The sequence below is a fragment of the Salvelinus fontinalis genome, chromosome 12 (genome assembly GCF_029448725.1).
Source record: "Salvelinus fontinalis isolate EN_2023a chromosome 12, ASM2944872v1, whole genome shotgun sequence".
Classification (NCBI taxonomy): domain Eukaryota; kingdom Metazoa; phylum Chordata; class Actinopteri; order Salmoniformes; family Salmonidae; genus Salvelinus; species Salvelinus fontinalis.
Genome location: NC_074676.1, coordinates 54,516,956 through 54,534,064, shown reverse-complemented (window position 1 = coordinate 54,534,064; position 17,109 = coordinate 54,516,956). Strand labels below are relative to the sequence as shown.

Sequence of the window (17,109 nt, the reverse complement as noted above, 5' to 3'; positions counted from 1 at the left end):
GCGGTGTGGTGGGGGCCACCTGGTCGGCGGTGTGGTGGGGGCCACCTGGTCGGTGGTGTGGTGGTTGTTCTGTCTGGTCAACATGGTGGGGGCCACCTGGTCGGCGGTGTGGTGGGGGCCACCTGGTCGGCGGTGTGGTGGGGGCCACCTGGTCGGTGGTGTGGTGGTTGTTCTGTCTGGTCAACATGGTGGGGGCCACCTGGTCGGCGGTGTGGTGGGGGCCACCTGGTCGGCGGTGTGGTGGGGGCCACCTGGTCGGCGGTGTGGTGGGGGCCACCTGGTCGGCGGTGTGGTGGGGGCCACCTGGTCGGCGGTGTGGTGGGGGCCACCTGGTCGGCGGTGTGGTGGGGGCCACCTGGTCGGCGGTGTGGTGGGGGCCACCTGGTCGGTGGTGTGGTGGTTGTTCTGTCTGGTCAACATGGTGGGGGCCACCTGGTCGGCGGTGTGGTGGGGGCCACCTGGTCGGTGGTGTGGTGGGGGCCACCTGGTCGGTGGTGTGATGGGGGCCACCTGTTCGGTGGTGTGGTGGGGGCCACCTGGTCGGTGGTGTGGTGGGGGCCACCTGGTCGGCGGTGTGGTGGGGGCCACCTGGTCGGCGGTGTGGTGGGGGCCACCTGGTCGGCGGTGTGGTGGGGGCCACCTGGTCGGCGGTGTGGTGGGGGCCACCTGGTCGGCGGTGTGGTGGGGGCCACCTGGTCGGCGGTGTGGTGGGGGCCACCTGTTAGGTGGTGTGGTGGGGGCCACCTGTTAGGCGGTGTGGTGGGGGCCACCTGGTCGGCGGTGTGGTGGGGGCCACCTGGTCGGCGGTGTGGTGGGGGCCACCTGGTCGGTGGTGTGGTGGTTGTTCTGTCTGGTCAACATGGATTCCCTGTTGAGAAGCAATATAGAATTACAGGAAAATTGTTTTAAAAAATTCTAACATTTTCAGACCCCCAGACCTTCCAGATAAAACCCTCTTAGGCCTCACTCCCCCGTATCTGAGATATCTACTGTAGCCCTCATCCTCCACATACAACACCCGTTCTGACAGTCACATTCTGTTAAAGGTCCCCAAAGCACACAGATCCCCGGGTCAAATATGCAAGCCCTTGCATAATATGCGGGCAATTGTTGATTTTGCAACAAAAAAAATCTGTTATTGGGACTGCAGAATGAGGCTCTCGTCTCCACTACCCTATTGTTCCTGCAGTGAGGATTCAACATATTCATCAGAATGAGGCTCTCTCGTCTCCACTACCCTATTGTTCCTGCAGTGAGGATTCAACATATTCATCAGAATGAGGCTCTCTCGTCTCCACTACCCTATTGTTCCTGCAGTGAGGATTCAACATATTCATCAGAATGAGGCTCTCGTCTCCACTACCCTATTGTTCCTGCAGTGAGGATTCAACATATTCATCAGAATGAGGCTCTCTCGTCTCCACTACCCTATTGTTCCTGCAGTGAGGATTCAACATATTCATCAGAATGAGGCTCTCTCGTCTCCACTACCCTATTGTTCCTACAGTGAGGATTCAACATATTCATCAGAATGAGGCTCTCTCGTCTCCACTACCCTATTGTTCCTGCAGTGAGGATTCAACATATTCATCAGAATGAGGCTCTCTCGTCTCCACTACCCTATTGTTCCTGCAGTGGGGATTCAACATATTCATCAGAATGAGGCTCTCTCGTCTCCACTACCCTATTGTTCCTGCAGTGAGGATTCAACATATTCATCAGAATGAGGCTCTCTCGTCTCCACTACCCTATTGTTCCTGCAGTGAGGATTCAACATATTCATCAGAATGAGGCTCTCTCGTCTCCACTACCCTATTGTTCCTGCAGTGAGGATTCAACATATTCATCAGAATGAGGCTCTCGTCTCCACTACCCTATTGTTCCTGCAGTGAGGATTCAACATCTTCATCAGAATGTTTTTGAATTTATGTGCGGAGAATCGTCAAAAAGCAGGAGTATCCTACCAGTATTTAGGAGCCAAATGCAGGGTCGGATTAAGACATCACCGGGCTTTATTCGTTTCCCTGGGGTTCTCCATGATACATACAGGATGTGAACAGGGATTACGTTCAATGTTTTACTTCAATTGTTAAATGCTTATTGACAAATAACACTGTCATTAATGTCATTCGTGTACGGAAAGAAGGCTAGTGTTTAATGTCACGCGATCTGTGAAGACTTATATTATAGTTACCTGTTCTACGTGTATTCATGTGTGTAGAATTGCCTTGGCCGAGAGGGTAGTGGTGGGGGCCACCTGTTCGGTGGTGTGGTGGGGGCCACCTGGTCGGTGGTGTGGTGGGGGCCACCTGGTCGGTGGTGTGGTGGGGGCCACCTGGTCGGTGGTGTGGTGGGGGCCACCTGGTCGGTGGTGTGGTGGGGGCCACCTGGTCGGTGGTGTGGTGGGGGCCACCTGGTCGGTGGTGTGGTGGGGGCCACCTGTTCGGTGGTGTGGTGGGGGCTAACTGTTAGGTGGTGTGGTGGGGGCCACCTGGTCGGTGGTGTGGTGGGGGCCACCTGGTCGGTGGTGTGGTGGGGGCCACCTGTTCGGTGGTGTGGTGGGGGCTAACTGTTAGGTGGTGTGGTGGGGGCCACCTGTTCGGTGGTGTGATGGGGGCCACCTGTTAGGTGGTGTGGTGGGGGCCACCTGTTCGGTGGTGTGGTGGGGGCTAACTGTTAGGTGGTGTGGTGTGGTTGGGGCCACCTGTTCGGTGGTGTGATGGGGGCCACCTGTTAGGTGGTGTGGTGGGGGCCACCTGTTAGGTGGTGTGGTGGGGGCCACCTGTTCGGCGGTGTGATGGAGGCCACCTGTTAGGTGGTGTGGTGGGGGCCACCTGTTCGGCGGTGTGGTGGGGGCCACCTGTTAGGTGGTGTGGTGGGGGCTAACTGTTAGGTGGTGTGGTGGGGGCTAACTGTTAGGTGGTGTGGTGGGGGCTAACTGTTAGGTGGTGTGGTGGGGGCTAACTGTTAGGTGGTGTGGTGGGGGCTAACTGTTAGGTGGTGTGGTGGGGGCTAAATGTTAGGTGGTGTGGTGGGGGCCACCTGTTAGGTGGTGTGGTGGGGGCCACCTGTTAGGTGGTGTGGTGGGGGCCACCTGTTAGGTGGTGTGGTGGGGGCCACCTGTTAGGTGGTGTGGTGGGGGCCACCTGTTCGGCGGTGTGGTGGGGGCCACCTGTTCGGTGGGGTGGTGGGGGCCACCTGTTCGGCGGTGTGGTGGGGGCCACCTGTTCGGCGGTGTGGTGGGGGCCACCTGTTCGGCGGTGTGGTGGGGGCCACCTGTTCGGTGGTGTGGTGGGGGCCACCTGGTCGGTGGTGTGGTGGGGGCCACCTGGTCGGTGGTGTGGTGGGGGCCACCTGGTCGGTGGTGTGGTGGGGGCCACCTGTTCGGTGGTGTGGTGGGGGCTAACTGTTAGGTGGTGTGGTGGGGGCCACCTGTTCGGTGGTGTGATGGGGGCCACCTGTTAGGTGGTGTGGTGGGGGCCACCTGTTAGGTGGTGTGGGCTGGGCCACCTGTTAGGCGGTGGTGTGGTGTGGTGGGGGCCACCTGTTCGGTGGTGTGGTGGGGGCCACCTGTTCGGTGGTGTGGTGGGGGCCACCTGTTCGGTGGTGTGGTGGGGGCCACCTGTTCGGTGGTGTGGTGGGGGCCACCTGTTCGGTGGTGTGGTGTGGTGGGGGCCACCTGTTCGGTGGTATGGTGGGGGCCACCTGTTCGGTGGTGTGGTGGGGGCCACCTGTTAGGTGGTGTGGGCTGGGCCACCTGTTAGGTGGTGTGGTGGGGGCCACCTGTTCCGTGGTGTGGTGTGGTGGGGGCCACCTGTTTGGTGGGGTGGTGGGGGCCACCTGTTAGGTGGTGTGGTGGGCGCCACCTGTTCGGTGGTGTGGTGGGGGCCACCTGTTCGGTGGTGTAGTGGGGGCCACCTGTTAGGTGGTGTGGTGGGGGCCACCTGTTTAGTGGTGTGGTGGGGGCCACCTGTTAGGCGGTGGTGTTGTGTGGTGGGGGCCACCTGTTCAGTGGTGTGGTGGGGGCCACCTGTTCGGTGGTGTGGTGTTGTGGGGGCCACCTGTTTGGTGGGGTGGTGGGGGCCACCTGTTAGGTGGTGTGGTGGGGGCCACCTGTTAGGTGGTGTGGTGGGGGCCACCTGTTCGGTGGTGTGGTGGGGGCCACCTGTTTAGTGGTGTGGTGGGGGCCACCTGTTAGGCGGTGGTGTGGTGTGGTGGGGGCCACCTGTTCAGTGGTGTGGTGGGGGCCACCTGTTCGGTGGTGTGGTGGGGGCCACCTGGTCGGTGGTGTGGTGGGGGCCACCTTTTCGGTGGTGTGGTGGGGGCCACCTGTTAGGCGGTGGTGTGGTGTGGTGGGGGCCACCTGTTCAGTGGTGTGGTGGGGGCCACCTGTTCGGTGGTGTGGTGGGGGCCACCTGTTCGGTGGTGTGGTGGGGGCCACCTTTTCGGTGGTGTGGTGGGGGCCACCTGTTCGGTGGTGTGGTGGGGGCCACCTGTTAGGTGGTGTGGGCTGGGCCACCTGTTAGGTGGTGTGGTGGGGGCCACCTGTTCCGTGGTGTGGTGTGGTGGGGGCCACCTGTTTGGTGGGGTGGTGGGGGCCACCTGTTAGGTGGTGTGGTGGGGGCAGGGAGTAGAATTTAACGTTTTAAATGAAAAGAAGTCTAGTTAATTCATTGGTCACTGTGTCACATTATATACACATTAATACAGGTTTTCCATGTTATTAAAGCAATGCATATTTCATCTGCTCTCGTTTAACATTGATATTGACCCTTCATCTCTCCTCGTCAGCGATTGGCTATAGACCGGTTCTGTGGGGAGGTGCGTCGCCTCTGCCACGCTGAGAGGAGGAAGGACTTTGTCTCCGAGGCCTACCTGCTGACCTTGGGGAAGTTCATCAACATGTTCGCCGTGCTCGACGAACTCAAGAACATGAAGTGTAGCGTCAAGAACGACCACTCCGCCTACAAACGGTACAGTACACACACACACACACACACACACACACACACACACACACACACACACACACACACACACACACACACACACACACACACACACACACACACACACACACACACACACACACACGCACACACACAGTAGTGAGTCATTTAGCAAACTCTCTTATCTAGAGCCACTACAGTAATGAGTCATTTAGCAGACTCTCTGATCCAGAGTCACTACAGTAGTGAGTCATTTAGCAGACTCTCTGATCCAGAGCCACTACAGTAGTGAGTCATTTAGCAGACTCTCTGATCCAGAGTCACTGCAGTAGTGAGTCATTTAGCAGACTCTCTGATCCAGCGCCACTACAGTAGTGAGTCATTTAGCAGACTCTCTGATCCAGAGTCACTACAGTAGTGAGTCATTTAGCAGACTCTCTGATCCAGAGCCACTACAGTAGTGAGTCATTTAGCAGACTCTCTGATCCAGAACCACTACAGTAGGGAGTCATTTAGCAGACTCTCTGATCCAGAGCCACTACAGTAGTGAGTCATTTAGCAGACTCTCTGATCCAGAGCCACTACAGTAGTGAGTCATTTAGCAGACTCTCTTATCCAGAGCCACTACAGTAGGGAGTCATTTAGCAGACTCTCTTATCCAGAGCCACTACAGTAGTGAGTCATTTAGCAGACTCTCTGATCCAGAGACACTACAGTAGTGAGTCATTTAGCAGACTCTCTGATCCAGAGTCACTACAGTAGTGAGTCATTTAGCAGACTCTCTGATCCAGAGTCACTACAGTAGTGAGTCATTTAGCAGACTCTCTGATCCAGAGCCACTACAGTAGTGAGTCATTTAGCAGACTCTCTGATCCAGAGCCACTACAGTAGTGAGTCATTTAGCAGACTCTCTGATCCAGAGACACTACAGTAGTGAGTCATTTAGCAGACTCTCTGCTCCAGAGCCACTGCAGTAGGGAGTCATTTAGCAGACTCTCTGATCCAGAGCCACTACAGTAGTGAGTCATTTAGCAGACTCTCTGATCCAGAGCCACTGCAGTAGGGAGTCATTTAGCAGACTCTCTGATCCAGAGCCACTACAGTAGTGAGTCATTTAGCAGACTCTCTGATCCAGAGCCACTACAGTAGTGAGTCATTTAGCAGACTCTCTGATCCAGAGCCACTACAGTAGGGAGTCATTTAGCAGACTCTCTTATCTAGAGCCACTACAGTAGTGAGTCATTTAACAGACTCTCTGATCCACAGTCACTACAGTAGTGAATCATTTAGCAGACTCTCTGATCCAGAGTCACTACAGTAGTGAGTCATTTAGCAGACTCTCTGATCCAGAGCCACTACAGTAGTGAGTCATTTAGCAGACTCTCTTATCCAGAGCCACTACAGTAGTGAGTCATTTAGCAGACTCTCTGATCCAGAGCCACTACAGTAGTGAGTCATTTAGCAGACTCTCTGATCCAGAGTCACTACAGTAGTGAGTCATTTAGCAGACTCTCTTATCCAGAGCCACTACAGTAGTGAGTCATTTAGCAGACTCTCTGATCCAGAGCCACTACAGTAGTGAGTCATTTAGCAGACTCTCTGATCCAGAGTCACTACAGTAGTGAGTCATTTAGCAGACTCTCTTATCCAGAGCCACTACAGTAGGGAGTCATTTAGCAGACTCTCTGATCCAGAGCCACTACAATAGTGAGTCATTTAGCAGACTCTCTGATCCAGAGCCACTACAGTAGTGAGTCATTTAGCAGACTCTCTGATCCAGAGTCACTACAGTAGTGAGTCATTTAGCAGACTCTCTGATCCAGAGCCACTGCAGTAGTGAGTCATTTAGCAGACTCTCTGATCCAGAGACACTACAGTAGTGAGTCATTTAGCAGACTCTCTGATCCAGAGACACTACAGTAGTGAGTCATTTAGCAGACTCTCTGATCCAGAGCCACTACAGTAGTGAGTCATTTAGCAGACTCTCTTATCCAGAGGAACATGACACTCTTCTGTGCTGCTCTGCTTTGTGTATGGCCAGGGAGTTTTCTCCCTCCCTCTCATGCCCCCTAGAGGTGTAGCAGTGGTGATGCCACTCTAGTTTTTAAGGCAGTTTTATTAAAGGAGGAGGCCATTTTTGTCTGCAGCATGTTTAGTACGTTCCTGTGATGATGATGAGGCCTGTCATTTCTCAGAGTCCGGGGTCACCCCGTCTCCTCCATGTCCTTCTGTTCTATACAGCAGATAGACCTTCACGTAGGGGTGGTCCTCAGAGTCCGGGGTCACCCCGTCTCCTCCATGTCCTTCTGTTCTATACAGCAGATAGACCTTCACGTAGGGGTGGTTCTCAGAGTCCGGGGTCACCCCGTCTCCTCCATGTCCTTCTGTTCTATACAGCAGATAGACCTTCACGTAGGGGTGGTTCTCAGAGTCCGGGGTCACCCCGTCTCCTCCATGTCCTTCTGTTCTATACAGCAGATAGACCTTCACGTAGGGGTGGTCCTCAGAGTCCGGGGTCACCCCGTCTCCTCCATGTCCTTCTGTTCTATACAGCAGATAGACCTTCACGTAGGGGTGGTTCTCAGAGTCCGGGGTCACCCCGTCTCCTCCATGTCCTTCTGTTCTATACAGCAGATAGACCTTCACGTAGGGGTGGTTCTCAGAGTCCGGGGTCACCCCGTCTCCTCCATGTCCTTCTGTTCTATACAGCAGATACACCTTCACGTAGGGGTGGTTCTCAGAGTCCGGGGTCACCCCGTCTCCTCCATGTCCTTCTGTTCTATACAGCAGATACACCTTCACGTAGGGGTGGTTCTCAGAGTCCGGGGTCACCCCGTCTCCTCCATGTCCTTCTGTTCTATACAGCAGATAGACCTTCACGTAGGGGTGGTCCTCAGAGTCCGGGGTCACCCCGTCTCCTCCATGTCCTTCTGTTCTATACAGCAGATAGACCTTCACGTAGGGGTGGTTCTCAGAGTCCGGGGTCACCCCGTCTCCTCCATGTCCTTCTGTTCTATACAGCAGATAGACCTTCACGTAGGGGTGGTTCTCAGAGTCCGGGGTCACCCCGTCTCCTCCATGTCCTTCTGTTCTATACAGCAGATAGACCTTCACGTAGGGGTGGTTCTCAGAGTCCGGGGTCACCCCGTCTCCTCCATGTCCTTCTGTTCTATACAGCAGATAGACCTTCACGTAGGGGTGGTTCTCAGAGTCCGGGGTCACCCCGTCTCCTCCATGTCCTTCTGTTCTATACAGCAGATAGACCTTCACGTAGGGGTGGTTCTCAGAGTCCGGGGTCACCCCGTCTCCTCCATGTCCTTCTGTTCTATACAGCAGATAGACCTTCACGTAGGGGTGGTTCTCAGAGTCCGGGGTCACCCCGTCTCCTCCATGTCCTTCTGTTCCATACAGCAGATAGACCTTCACATAGGGGTGGTTCTCAGAGTCCGGGGTCACCCCGTCTCCTCCATGTCCTTCTGTTCCATGCAGCAGATAGACCTTCACGTAGGAGTGGTTCTCAGAGTCCGGGGTCACCCCGTCTCCTCCATGTCCTTCTGTTCTATACAGCAGATAGACCTTCACGTAGGGGTGGTTCTCAGAGGCCCGTCTCCTTCACGTAGGGGTGGTTCTCAGAGTCCGGGGTCGCCCCGTCTCCTTCACGTAGGGGTGGTTCTCAGAGTCCGGGGTCGCCCCGTCTCCTTTACGTAGGGGTGGTTCTCAGAGTCCGGGGTCGCCCCGTCTCCTTCACGTAGGGGTGGTTCTCAGAGTCCGGGGTCGCCCCGTCTCCTTCACGTAGGGGTGGTTCTCAGAGTCCGGGGTCGCCCCGTCTCCTTCACGTAGGGGTGGTCTTCTCGAACTTAGTCTTCTCCAGACAGAATGCAGGTGGATGTTCTATTTAAACTCTCCACCCATCAGGCAGGAATGAAGAATTGTTATTTGAGTGTTTTCTGTATCTGCTATATTGGTGTTCCATACCGCCATCTAGTGGTCACTATAGCTCCCCACAACTACAATCCTGTTTGTTCTGAGGAAATGTTGACATGGTTCATGTAAAAGCAATAATTGATGATATTTCTCTGTCCGCTTTTGTATATTTGGTATTTAATCTAGATCGTGCATTCTATTCTACTCGGTACTGATTCATAGATTTTCTGTTTTTTTTTTCTTGCTTAATCATGTGACATATGCAATTCTCCTTGAAATAGAAGCCAGGTGTGTGTGCTGAGGATGGCCTGAGGCCTAAACGTTTGTTTTCACCTCATACCCTGATTTTTATGGGCACCATGATGTTTTAATAAACATTTAGATTGTGTTTTCAAGCCTCAGTGTTGCATGTATTTCTTGGTTTTTGTCTCTTGCTGTGGTGATTTTCAATGACATGTCTGTGTCTGTGTTGATGCCGGTGTCTGTATGTCTGTGTTGATGTATGTGTCTGTGTCTGTGTGCCTGTGTTGATGTTGGGTGAATAACCTCTCCTCTCCCCCTCCCCCTCCCCTCCTTCTCCCTCTCCCCCTCCCCTCCTTCTCCCTCTCCCCTCCTTCTCCCTCTCCCCTCCTTCTCCCTCTCCCCTCCTTCTCCCTCTCCCTCCCCTCCTTCTCCCTCTCCTCTCCCTCCCCTCCTTCTCCCTCTCCCTCCCCTCCTTCTCCCCCTCCCCTCCTTCTCCCTCTCCCTCCTCTCCTTCTCCCTCCCCTCTTCTCCCTCTCCTCTCCTTCTCCCTCCCCTCCTTCTCCCTCCTCTCCCTCTCCTCTCCCTCTCCTCTCCCTCTCCTCTCCCTCTCCTCTCCCTCTCCTCTCCCTCTCCTCTCCCTCTCCTCTCCCTCTCCTCTCCCTCTCCCTCTCCCTCTCCCTCTCCCTCTCCTTCTCCCTCTTCTTCTCCCTCTTCTTCTCCCTCTTCTTCTCCCTCTTCTTCTCCCTCTTCCTCTCCCTTCTGTAGAGCTGCCCAGTTCCTCAGGAAGATGTCAGAACCCTCGTCCATCCAGGAGTCTCAGAACCTCTCCATGTTTCTGGCCAACCACAACAAGATCACTCAGGTAACACACACACCTGGCCAACCACAACAAGATCACACACACCTGGCCAACCACAACAAGATCACTCAGGTAACACACACACCTGGCCAACCACAACAAGATCACTCAGGTAACACACACACCTGGCCAACCACAACAAGATCACACACACCTGGCCAACCACAACAAGATCACTCAGGTAACACACACACCTGGTCAACCACAACAAGATCACTCAGGTAACACACACACCTGCCTTCCTGCCTTGGCAGGAACTAATGGGGATCCATAATAAATCCCAGGAAGAGTAGCTGTTGCCTTGACAGGAACTAATGGGGATCCATAATAAACCCCAGGAAGATTAGCTGCTGCCTTGGCAGGAACTAATGAGGATCCATAATAAACCCCAGGAAGATTAGCTGCTGCCTTGGCAGGAACTAATGAGGATCCATAATAAACCCCAGGAAGATTAGCTGCTGCCTTGGCAGGAACTAATGGGGATCCATAATAAACCCCAGGAAGAGTAGCTGCTGCCTTGGCAGGAACTAATGGGGATCCATAATAAACCCCAGGAAGAGTAGCTGCTGCCTTGGCAGGAACTAATGGGGATCCATAATAAACCCCAGGAAGAGTAGCTGCTGCCTTGGCAGGAACTAATGGGGATCCATAATAAACCCCAGGAAGAGTAGCTGCTGCCTTGGCAGGAACTAATGGGGATCCATAATAGACCCCAGGAAGAGTAGCTGCTGCCTTGGCAGGAACTAATGGGGATCCATAATAAACACCAGGAAGAGTAGCTACTGCCTTGGCAGGAACTAATGAGGATCCATAATAAACCCCAGGAAGAGTAGCTGCTGCCTTGGCAGGAACTAATGGGGATCCATAATAGACCCCAGGAAGAGTAGCTGCTGCCTTGGCAGGAACTAATGGGGATCCATAATAAACACCAGGAAGAGTAGCTCTGCCTTGGCAGGAACTAATGGGGATCCATAATAAACCCCAGGAAGAGTAGCTGCTGCCTTGGCAGGAACTAATGGGGATCCATAATAAACCCCAGGAAGAGTAGCTGCTGCTTTGGCAGGAACTAATGGGGATCCATAATAAACCCCAGGAAGAGTAGCTGCTGCCTTGACAGGAACTAATGGGGATCCATAATAAACCCCAGGAAGAGTAGCTGCTGCTTTGGCAGGAACTCATGGGGATCCATAATAAACCCCCAGGAAGAGTAGCTGCTGCCTTGACAGGAACTCATGGGGATCCATAATAAACCCCAGGAAGAGTAGCTGCTGCCTTGGCAGGAACTCATGGGGGTCCATAATAAACCCCAGGAAGAGTAGCTGCTGCCTTGACAGGAACTCATGGGGATCCATAATAAACCCCAGGAAGAGTAGCTGCTGCCTTGGCAGGAACTAATGGGGATCCATAATAAACCCCAGGAAGAGTAGCTGCTGCCTTGGCAGGAACTAATGGGGATCCATAATAAACCCCAGGAAGAGTAGCTGCTGCCTTGGCAGGAACTAATGGGGATCCATAATAAACCCCAGGAAGAGTAGCTGCTGCTTTGGCAGGAACTAATGGGGATCCATAATAAATCCCAGGAAGAGTAGCTGCTGCCTTGACAGGAACTCATGGGGATCCATAATAAACCCCAGGAAGAGTAGCTGCTGCCTTGACAGGAACTCATGGGGATCCATAATAAACCCCAGGAAGAGTAGCTGCTGCCTTGGCAGGAACTAATGGGGATCCATAATAAACCCCAGGAAGAGTAGCTGCTGCCTTGGCAGGAACTAATGGGGATCCATAATAAACCCCAGGAAGAGTAGCTGCTGCCTTGGCAGGAACTAATGGGGATCCATAATAGACCCCAGGAAGAGTAGCTGCTGCCTTGGCAGGAACTAATGGGGATCCATAATAAACCCCAGGAAGAGTAGCTGCTGCCTTGGCAGGAACTAATGGGGATCCATAATAAACCCCAGGAAGAGTAGCTGCTGCCTTGACAGGAACTAATGGGGATCCATAATAAACCCCAGGAAGAGTAGCTGCTGCCTTGGCAGGAACTAATGGGGATCCATAATAAACCCCAGGAAGAGTAGCTGCTGCCTTGGCAGGAACTAATGGGGATCCATAATAAACCCCAGGAAGAGTAGCTGCTGCCTTGGCAGGAACTAATGGGGATCCATAATAAACCCCAGGAAGAGTAGCTGCTGCCTTGACAGGAACTAATGGGGATCCATAATAAACCCCAGGAAGAGTAGCTGCTGCCTTGGCAGGAACTAATGGGGATCCATAATAAACCCCAGGAAGAGTAGCTGCTGCCTTGGCAGGAACTAATGGGGATCCATAATACATACAAATACTGAAGTCATCTAAACATTTCTCTCTCGCTCTGTCTCTCGCTCTCTCTCTCGCTCTGTCTCTCTCTCTCGCTCTGTCTCTGTCTCTCTCTCGCTCTGTCTCTGTCTCTCTCGCTCTGTCTCTCTCGCTCTGTCTCTCTCGCTCTGTGTCTCTCTCGCTCTGTGTCTCTCTCGCTCTCTCTCTCTCGCTCTGTCTCTCTCTCTCGCTCTGTCTCTCTCTCGCTCTGTCTCTCTCGCTCTGTCTCTCTCGCTCTGTCTCTCTCGCTCTGTGTCTCTCTCGCTCTGTGTCTCTCTCGCTCTGTGTCTCTCTCGCTCTGTGTCTCTCTCGCTCTGTGTCTCTCTCGCTCTGTGTCTCTCTCGCTCTCTCTCTCTCGCTCTCTCTCTCTCGCTCTGTCTCTCTCTCTCTCTCTCTCTGTCTCTCTCGCTCTCTCTCTCTCGCTCTGTCTCTCTCACTCTGTCTCTCTCTCTGTCTCTCTCTCTGTCTCTCTCTCTGTCTCTCTCTCTGTCTCTCTCTCTGTCTCTCTCTCTCTCTCTCTCTCGCTCTGTCTCTCTCGCTCTGTCTCTCTCTCTCTCTCTCTCTCTATCGCTCTGTCTCTCTCGCTCTGTCTCTCTCTCTGTCTCTCTCTCTGTCTCTCTCTCTGTCTCTCTCGCTCTGTCTCTCTCGCTCTGTCTCTCTCGCTCTGTCTCTCTCGCTCTTTCTCTCTCTCGCTCTGTCTCTCTCGCTCTTTCTCTCTCTCTCTCGCTCTGTCTCTCTCGCTCTCTCTCTCGCTCTGTCTCTCTCGCTCTGTCTCTCTCTCTCCAGTCTCTGCAGCAACAGTTGGAGGTGATTAACGGCCATGATGAGCTGCTGGCTGACATAGTCAACCTGTGTGTTGATTACTATGAGAACAGGATGTACCTGACCCCCAACGAGAAACACATGCTGCTCAAGGTGCGCTACCGTCTGGCTGGCAGGCTGCCAAATGGCTCCCTATTCCCTATATAGTGCACTACTTTAGACCAGAGCCCTATTCCCTATATAGTGCACTACTAATGACCAGGGCCTATAGGGAATAGCGTGCCGTTTGGTATATTGGATAACATCTATTAAGTATTAACTATCTTCAATGTGTCTGTACCTGTCTGTTACCTCTAGGTGATGGGGTTTGGTCTGTATCTGTCTGTTACCTCTAGGTGATGGGGTTTGGTCTGTACCTGTCTGTTACCTCTAGGTGATGGGGTTTGGTCTGTATCTGTCTGTTACCTCTAGGTGATGGGGTTTGGTCTGTATCTGTCTGTTACCTCTAGGTGATGGGGTTTGGTCTGTACCTGTCTGTTACCTCTAGGTGATGGGGTTAGGTCTGTACCTGTCTGTTACCTCTAGGTGATGGGGTTTGGTCTGTACCTGTCTGTTACCTCTAGGTGATGGGGTTTGGTCTGTACCTGTCTGTTACCTCTAGGTGATGGGGTTAGGTCTGTTACCTCTAGGTGATGGGGTTAGGTCTGTTACCTCTAGGTGATGGGGTTAGGTCTGTACCTGTCTGTTACCTCTAGGTGATGGGGTTTGGTCTGTACCTGTCTGTTACCTCTAGGTGATGGGGTTTGGTCTGTACCTGTCTGTTACCTCTAGGTGATGGGGTTTGGTCTGTACCTGTCTGTTACCTCTAGGTGATGGGGTTTGGTCTGTACCTGTCTGTTACCTGTAGGTGATGGGGTTAGGTCTGTACCTGTCTGTTACCTCTAGGTGATGGGGTTAGGTCTGTTACCTCTAGGTGATGGGGTTAGGTCTGTTACCTCTAGGTGATGGGGTTAGGTCTGTTACCTCTAGGTGATGGGGTTAGGTCTGTACCTGTCTGTTACCTCTAGGTGATGGGGTTAGGTCTGTTACCTCTAGGTGATGGGGTTTGGTCTGTACCTGTCTGTTACCTCTAGGTGATGGGGTTAGGTCTGTACCTGTCTGTTACCTCTAGGTGATGGGGTTAGGTCTGTTACCTCTAGGTGATGGGGTTTGGTCTGTACCTGTCTGTTACCTCTAGGTGATGGGGTTTGGTCTGTACCTGTCTGTTACCTCTAGGTGATGGGGTTTGGTCTGTACCTGTCTGTTACCTCTAGGTGATGGGGTTTGGTCTGTACCTGTCTGTTACCTCTAGGTGATGGGGTTAGGTCTGTACCTGTCTGTTACCTCTAGGTGATGGGGTTTGGTCTGTATCTGTCTGTTGCCTCTAGGTGATGGGGTTTGGTCTGTACCTGTCTGTTACCTCTAGGTGATGGGGTTAGGTCTGTACCTGTCTGTTGCCTCTAGGTGATGGGGTTAGGTATGTACCTGTCTGTTACCTCTAGGTGATGGGGTTTGGTCTGTACCTGTCTGTTGCCTCTAAGTGATGGGGTTTGGTATGTACCTGTCTGTTACCTCTAGGTGATGGGGTTAGGTCTGTACCTGTCTGTTACCTCTAGGTGATGGGGTTTGGTCTGTACCTGTCTGTTACCTCTAGGTGATGGGGTTAGGTCTGTACCTGTCTGTTACCTCTAGGTGATGGGGTTAGGTCTGTACCTGTCTGTTACCTCTAGGTGATGGGGTTAGGTCTGTACCTGTCTGTTACCTCTAGGTGATGGGGTTAGGTCTGTACCTGTCTGTTACCTCTAGGTGATGGGGTTTGTTCTGTACCTGTCTGTTACCTCTAGGTGATGGGGTTAGGTCTGTTACCTCTAGGTGATGGGGTTAGGTCTGTTACCTCTAGGTGATGGGGTTTGGTCTGTACCTGTCTGTTACCTCTAGGTGATGGGGTTAGGTCTGTTACCTCTAGGTGATGGGGTTTGGTCTGTACCTGTCTGTTACCTCTAGGTGATGGGGTTTGGTCTGTACCTGTCTGTTACCTCTAGGTGATGGGGTTAGGTCTGTACCTGTCTGTTACCTCTAGGTGATGGGGTTTGGTCTGTACCTGTCTGTTACCTCTAGGTGATGGGGTTTGGTCTGTACCTGTCTGTTGCCTCTAGGTGATGGGGTTTGGTCTGTACCTGTCTGTTACCTCTAGGTGATGGGGTTTGGTCTGTACCTGTCTGTTACCTCTAGGTGATGGGGTTTGGTCTGTACCTGTCTGTTACCTCTAGGTGATGGGGTTTGGTCTGTACCTGTCTGTTACCTCTAGGTGATGGGGTTTGGTCTGTATCTGTCTGTTACCTCTAGGTGATGGGGTTTGGTCTGTACCTGTCTGTTGCCTCTAGGTGATGGGGTTTGGTCTGTACCTGTCTGTTACCTCTAGGTGATGGGGTTTGGTCTGTACCTGTCTGTTACCTCTAGGTGATGGGGTTTGGTCTGTATCTGTCTGTTACCTCTAGGTGATGGGGTTTGGTCTGTACCTGTCTGTTACCTCTAGGTGATGGGGTTAGGTCTGTACCTGTCTGTTGCCTCTAGGTGATGGGGTTAGGTATGTACCTGTCTGTTACCTCTAGGTGATTGGGTTAGGTCTGTACCTGTCTGTTACCTCTAGGTGATGGGGTTAGGTATGTACCTGTCTGTTACCTCTAGGTGATGGGGTTTGGTCTGTACCTGTCTGTTACCTCTAGGTGATGGGGTTTGGTCTGTACCTGTCTGTTACCTCTAGGTGATGGGGTTTGGTCTGTACCTGTCTGTTGCCTCTAGGTGATGGGGTTTGGTCTGTATCTGTCTGTTACCTCTAGGTGATGGGGTTTGGTCTGTACCTGTCTGTTACCTCTAGGTGATGGGGTTTGGTATGTACCTGTCTGTTACCTCTAGGTGATGGGGTTAGGTCTGTACCTGTCTGTTACCTCTAGGTGATGGGGTTTGGTCTGTATCTGTCTGTTACCTCTAGGTGATGGGGTTTGGTCTGTACCTGTCTGTTACCTCTAGGTGATGGGGTTTGGTCTGTTACCTCTAGGTGATGGGGTTTGGTCTGTACCTGTCTGTTACCTCTAGGTGATGGGGTTTGGTCTGTTACCTCTAGGTGATGGGGTTTGGTCTGTACCTGTCTGTTACCTCTAGGTGATGGGGTTTGGTCTGTACCTGTCTGTTACCTCTAGGTGATGGGGTTAGGTCTGTTACCTCTAGGTGATGGGGTTTGGTCTGTACCTGTCTGTTACCTCTAGGTGATGGGGTTTGGTCTGTTACCTCTAGGTGATGGGGTTTGGTCTGTACCTGTCTGTTACCTCTAGGTGATGGGGTTTGGTCTGTACCTGTCTGTTACCTCTAGGTGATGGGGTTAGGTCTGTACCTGTCTGTTACCTCTAGGTGATGGGGTTAGGTCTGTTACCTCTAGGTGATGGGGTTTGGTCTGTACCTGTCTGTTACCTCTAGGTGATGGGGTTTGGTCTGTACCTGTCTGTTACCTCTAGGTGATGGGGTTAGGTCTGTACCTGTCTGTTACCTCTAGGTGATGGGGTTAGGTCTGTACCTGTCTGTTACCTCTAGGTGATGGGGTTTGGTCTGTACCTGTCTGTTGCCTCTAGGTGATGGGGTTTGGTCTGTACCTGTCTGTTACCTCTAGGTGATGGGGTTAGGTCTGTACCTGTCTGTTACCTCTAGGTGATGGGGTTTGGTCTGTTACCTCTAGGTGATGGGGTTTGGTCTGTACCTGTCTGTTACCTCTAGGTGATGGGGTTTGGTCTGTACCTGTCTGTTACCTCTAGGTGATGGGGTTAGGTCTGTACCTGTCTGTTACCTCTAGGTGATGGGGTTAGGTCTGTACCTGTCTGTTACCTCTAGGTGATGGGGTTTGGTCTGTACCTGTCTGTTACCTCTAGGTGATGGGGTTTGGTCTGTACCTGTCTGTTACCTCTAGGTGATGGGGTTTGGTCTGTTACC

The 17,109-nt window shown here is 52.9% G+C and overlaps 1 protein-coding gene across 5 annotated transcripts in view; it reads left to right on the top strand.

Annotated features, from left to right (window-relative positions):
- Nucleotides 1-17,109, top strand: part of LOC129867605 (cytoplasmic FMR1-interacting protein 1 homolog) — a 225,438-nt gene that overhangs the window by 58,995 nt on the left and 149,334 nt on the right. For 3 of the 5 annotated variants that reach the window (XM_055941111.1, XM_055941110.1, XM_055941112.1), the window contains 3 exons: nt 4,792-4,973; nt 9,882-9,978; nt 13,114-13,242. In XM_055941111.1, coding sequence (XP_055797086.1) covers nt 4,792-4,973; nt 9,882-9,978; nt 13,114-13,242 — 408 coding nt within the window. Of the gene's footprint in view, nt 1-4,791; nt 4,974-9,881; nt 9,979-10,057; nt 10,197-13,113; nt 13,243-17,109 lie in introns of those variants that run through there. The other 2 variants (XM_055941114.1, XM_055941113.1) reach the window with 2 other exon arrangements.